The sequence below is a fragment of the Ailuropoda melanoleuca genome, chromosome 1 (assembly GCF_002007445.2).
Source record: "Ailuropoda melanoleuca isolate Jingjing chromosome 1, ASM200744v2, whole genome shotgun sequence".
In the NCBI taxonomy this organism is placed as follows: domain Eukaryota; kingdom Metazoa; phylum Chordata; class Mammalia; order Carnivora; family Ursidae; genus Ailuropoda; species Ailuropoda melanoleuca.
The window spans coordinates 104829597-104835420 of NC_048218.1; the positions used below are offsets into that span (position 1 = coordinate 104829597).

General features: G+C 38.2%; 1 protein-coding gene across 1 annotated transcript; it reads left to right on the top strand.

Annotated features, from left to right (window-relative positions):
• Positions 1-1776: 1776 nt before the first annotated feature.
• On the top strand, positions 1777-5390 carry STRIT1 (small transmembrane regulator of ion transport 1). The gene is made up of 3 exons (XM_034650300.1): positions 1777-1892; positions 5108-5203; positions 5304-5390. The coding sequence occupies exons 1-2, from the start codon at positions 1880-1882 to the stop codon at positions 5197-5199; spliced, it is 105 nt and encodes a 34-aa protein (XP_034506191.1). The 5' UTR covers positions 1777-1879; the 3' UTR covers positions 5200-5203; positions 5304-5390.
• Positions 5391-5824: the final 434 nt, after the last annotated feature.

The window sequence follows — 5824 nt, forward strand, 5'->3', positions numbered from 1 at the left end:
ACATTTTCATACATTCTATTTTCAGCCACTTTAGGCAAATTGTTTTATTTTACACTAATATAGATATATATTTGTTTGTTCTTTGGAGGTAACTCACTGCTCCTTTTTAATATCTTTTTTGTGTGTGTATCTTAAGATAGGGTATTCATTTGAATCTATTTAGTTAAAAAATTCAGTATTTGAGATCAATCAATCACCATTTTTTCCCACTCTGTTTATCTTGCCCCAATTAAACTTTTTTAAATGTATAATTATTTAGTATTGAAAAAAATACTGGACTTTAGCAGGGATTTTGTTACATAGAACATAGTCTCTCTTCCTTATCTGGTATAGCCAAGCATTTTTAAAAAATATTAAATTGTATATAGAGAAAGAGAGAAAATGGCAACTTGGTTTAAATGACATAACAGGGGCACCTGGGTGACCCAGTCAGTTAAGCATCTGCATTTGGCTCAGGTCATGAACCCAGGGTCCTGGGATCGAGGCCCATGTCAGGCTCCCTGCTTGGGGGGAAGCCTGTTTCTCCCTCTCCCTCTGCCTGCCACTCCCTCTCCTTGTATGCACATGCTCTCTCTCTCTTTCTCAAAATCTTTTAAAAAAGTAAATGACGTAACATAAACATAGTGTGTAATCATGCAGTGAACCTACCAGATTGTTGGCTGCACAGTCTAATCTATAGGTCTATGACTTGAGGTCGAAAATTAAATGTTCCCCTTGCCTATGTAGGTGGTAGCACCCTGAATTCATATACCACGAGGGATTCAGTGTGGCTGAGGCATCACTACAAATGGGCAAGTAGAAAGATGAGATGTTTAGATATCTTAATAAGTTCAGATTTTTATTTTCTAGGAGATGGAGAACCATTCGTGGATTGTGTTCGGGGGAGGAGACGCGGTCACGTGCAGGGAAACATCCCTCTTGGAGTTCTGTGGCAATGGATCTGATCAGGACAGTCTTGGCTGTTACAAGAGGACACCCTTCATCTCGTGGTGGACTTTTTAGGCAGTTGGTCACAGGGTCATTTTGCAAAACTTTTCCATCCAGACCCCAAAATTAAAGTTATTCCAGTGAGAATCTAGAGCACAGTCTAGGTCATGTTATATAAATCAGGTTGGACTTTGAAAAATGGAATGTCCTATTTTTATACATTGCTAATAAAAACAAGCTTATGACTGCTCTCTGAAAATTCTAGGCAATACCCCAGCCTTTTGTTGTTTTAGTTTCTAGTACATTTGTATTAAAATGTTCTGTTTTTAGAACGGTTCAGAGCAAGGGGCACCACTTAATTTATTTCCTCTTTTGCATCCTGTAATGTAATAAACATCTGTATTTCACACAGCTTTTTCATTTCATCTTTACGACACCTCTGCTGGAGATAGATATCACTATACTCATTTTAAAATTAAAGAGGCTGATGCCCAGGTTAAGCAACTTGGCCTTCATTACAGAAATTTGAAGCCAGGTCTCTCCAACTCCAAAGTGTTTTTCCCCCAATAGGTCACCCTCCCTCTTTGATGAAACTTGTCTAATTGCAATGCCATTTTTCCTCTGTGCACCCTCTTCCTTAAACATTTTCTCCATGTCGTCTGAAGGCATTGCGTGAATTAAAAATCTGCCCATCTCTGGTTTAGGATAGCTTAGCTTATTGAATTGTTTAGCTTATGTAGCCCCTAGTTTCTTCCATAATAACAGGATAAAGAAGAGCCAGAGGAGCTCTGTTCTCCAAAGCCTTACATCACTCTGCAGACAATTGGCAGTCAGGAGACGGGCAGCTGCCACACTCTTCAGATATCTCTCTATTTAAAGTTCAAAGACACGCTGGATGACAACAACGAAGAGGTGAGCGTGGCCCTGACCAACCCACCCAGCAACAGGAAGAATGGCTGAAAAAGGTAAGATTTAAGGCATCAGACCCAAGCTCCCTGGTTTATTTTACGTTCCCCAGGATTTCGTATTTCTGCATTATTCTGAAGAATGAGGTATCACAGCTAAGGGGACATTAACCATGTACGTTAGCATGGCTACAGGAAACACATCGGATGTACAATTCATGGACCACGTCTGCACGTTATGTATGCTTTTAAAAGGATCAAACGAAAGAGCTTAATTTGTTCATGCTTTTTTCAAAAGATGAGTTAGAAGTCATTTATTCTCCAGGGTTGTACTGGATCGGAGCCATTGTGGTATGCTGGACCAGAATTAAGGACATCTGATTTCTTTGTCGGATCTGCTACTAAATGGCCCTGTGAGTTAGGGGAAGTCTCTCTACCTCTCCGGACCTGGCTTTCTGCCTCTAAAATGAAATGAATTAAATGGGCTTAGTCATCCATAATATGCTTCATATCTGAATTTCTTTTTTTCTGCTTTTAAAATGTGTATTATATTTAAGAAAATGATTGAGTCTAATATGACAAAAGGGACTGAATATATATTGTATCCAAGAAACACTCTTTAAATACCTCCAGGAATTGTTTCTTTCAATTCAGACAATAATCCCAGGAGATATACAGTATTATCATCATTTCCGTTTTAGAGATAAGGAAACTGAGGCATAGCCAAGTATAGTCACTTGCCTGTGACCACATACTAGAAAGTGGTGGTGCCAGGTTCTGAACACAGACAGTCTTGTCTCAGAGCACAGTGCCCTTAAGGATACTTCCAGGTGTAACCATTTGGGCATGCTCAGGATTGGACAGAGAGAAGCATTTTGAAATCACTCTTCATATTTAAAAAGAGGGTTTGTGTTTGATTGCACTGTACTGTAAGTGACCTATGCAAAGTATGTTGTGTTCTTACATATTCCTGTTTCTTTTTTTTTTTAAGATTTTATTTATTTATTTATTCATTTATTTGAGAGAGAGAGAGAGAGTGAGAGAGAGAAAGCGGAGGGGGGGATAGAAGGGTCAGGAGAGGGTGGAGAAAGACTCTCAAGCGGACTCCACACTGGGCGTGGAGCCCAAAGTGGGGCTCAATCTCACGACTCTGAGATCATGACCTGAGCAGACACCAAGAGTTGGACGCTTAACCAACTGAGCCACCCAGGCTCCCCATAAATTCCTATTTAAAAATGATGCTAGAGATTATGATAAAACTTAAAATATTTGTGTTAAAAGAACACAAATGCAGGTATACTTTGAGTGTTAAAATGCACAGTCAGTTGGGGTGCCTGGGTTGTTCAGTTGGTTAAACGTCAGATTCTTGATTTCAGCTCTGGTCATGATCTCAGGGTCATGATCTCAGGGTCGTGATAATGAGCGCCAGGTGGAGCCCCAGGTGGAGCCCCGCATGGAGCCCCTAGTTGAGCCCTGCATCTGGCTCTGCACTGGGCTTGGACTCTGCTTAGGATTCTTTCTCTCCCTTTCCCTCTGCCCTACACCCTGCTCTCTCTCTCTCTCTAAAAAAAGGAAAAGAAAAAAAAAAAGCAGAGTCAACTGTATTGTTTTACAAAGAGTAATAAATAATGAGATATATGCTTTAAGGGCTTTATTTTATGTAAATTTTAGAGTTCTATTAAATTATTCTTGTGTAAGATATTTATAAATGCTCCATTAAAATATTGGTATTAATTTTTAAGTTCTTTGAAATTGGGAAAAATACTAAATCATATGTATGAACTGTTCAAAAAAATTACTGCTATATACTTCCACTGTAATGGCACCTTAATTCATAAAAAGTCTTTCATCCAAATGAGAGTAAAGGGCATATCATAATGTTCATTTTATCCTTAAAGCAATATCACATGGCAGGTAAAGAGAAAGATTTTTCCATTTAGTGGTTAATGCTTTGTTCAAGGTCACAGCGAGATGGAGAAACAAGGAACACCCGTTGAATTTGCAAGAGTTAAGAGAGATTCCACCATTTTTGGAAACAGATTTAGACTATTAAAATTCATTTTAACTGCACAAAGTTTGCTTTTGTAAGAGTGCCTCCTAATTTTAGAAGTGTCTCTTTTCCTGATGGTTTTGTTTTAATAGCACTTAACAAAAACTTCACATTTTAAAGTGATGGAGATTGTAATAGGCACACAATTGCAAGAATATGCGTTCTCTTTGTTAGCTGATGGCATACAACCTAATTGTGCTTTTCAATTAAGAACATATCCAAGTCCTTAACACGGAGACATTAATTCTATATGATGTCTTTCTGTGCTCTTCTTTAATTTTTTGTGTGTAATGTGTGTGTGCAATGAATATTAAAAAATGGTAATTTTATAAATTGCTTTTTTCAGATAGGGGTACAAATAGAAGACACAGAAGGGATCGTTGTCCTAATGTCTTCTGTGTGTGTCGGATCAGTGTTAGTTGCTCTATTGAACATGTTAACAAAACAGAATCTCTTTTCTCTGGTTGAGATGATCATCCAAGATATAATGCTTTTCTTTTCCTGTGATACTGGCGATTAAAGTCAGCTATCAAAACTGGGAACAATTTTCAACACCTTTTCCTACGTTATGATTATTTAGTTTAGGAGGAATTGCCTGAAGAGTCAGTTTTGATTGTTTCTATGTAAACAGCTGCTCTTTATGTTGTTGAACAAATGTACGAATGTGTTTTGTACACTCTAAACACACACACAATAATATTTGATCCTCGTAACAACTCAGGGAGGTAGATATCACAAGTTTCATTATTTCTTTTTTTAAAGATTTTATTTATTTTTTTGACAGCGATAGAGACAGCCAACGAGAGAGGGAATACAAGCAGGGGGAGTGGGAGAAGAAGAAGCAGGATCATAGCGGAGGAGCCCTATGCGGGGCTCGATCCCAGAATGCCAGGATCATGCCCTGAGCTGAAGGCAGACGCTTAACCACTGCGCCACGCAGGCGCCCCACAAGTTTCATTATTTCTACAAATAGGGAAGTCCGAGCTCAGAATGGCCCAAGGTCACATAGTTGTAAAAGGAAGACCTATGGTTTGAACACAGGCCTTCTGTTTCAATTAGCCAGCTGACTCCCACATACCCTTTGTAGAACAGAAGATAATAAATCATGTCTGGGAATGACGTGAGGGTGTATTTTTTTCTCTTGATATCAGCAGATTCCTTTTATTCTCTGGATTCAGAAGAAAATGACCTACCTGATCTGTTTTCTTTTGCTATTTTTAAACAGAGTCTACATCACCCCGCCTTCTGGTCCCTATTCTTCTCTTGATTGGCTGGATTGTGGGCTGTATCGTAATGGTTTACGTTGTCTTCTCTTAGAAAGGTGAAGTTTTCAATAATTGAATATGTTTTATTCAGAAAGACCATACATTACTCCAGAAATAATCTTTTGTGTTTTACTAATGGAATATTTTATCATGCAGGCAAGAAGACTTCAGAGTGACAGCATTTAGAAGAATTAAGAAAAGCATGAACATGACAGATTATTAAACGTTTCTCATGTAAATAACTGCAATGTTTGACATCACTTTATAAACTTGGATTTGTAAATTGGTATTTTGGTGTGCATAAGAATCTCTTCCAGAACTTTTAAAGATTCCATCGACAAATAAAGACTATAAGAAACCTGGGGGTAGGAAAAAGTTCCAAACTGGGACTAAAAATGTGTAACCAATAGGGAGAAGTTTTATTTAATTTAAAAAATTAAATTACATTAAATTTTTTTTAGGCTATTCCCCTTCTTCCCCCCAAAAAACAATAGGAAAAAAATGAGCTACAGATAAGAAGAGATAGTTCACAGGAAACAAGAGGTAAATATAAACTTGCCCTTCACCTCTTGCTCGTAATGAAAGAACTGCAAATAAAGCTGCCCTGGAGAGCCATTGCTCACCTCTCAGCTGGGAGAAAAGGAAGGTGTTTGATAATATGTATGTTGGTAAGGCTG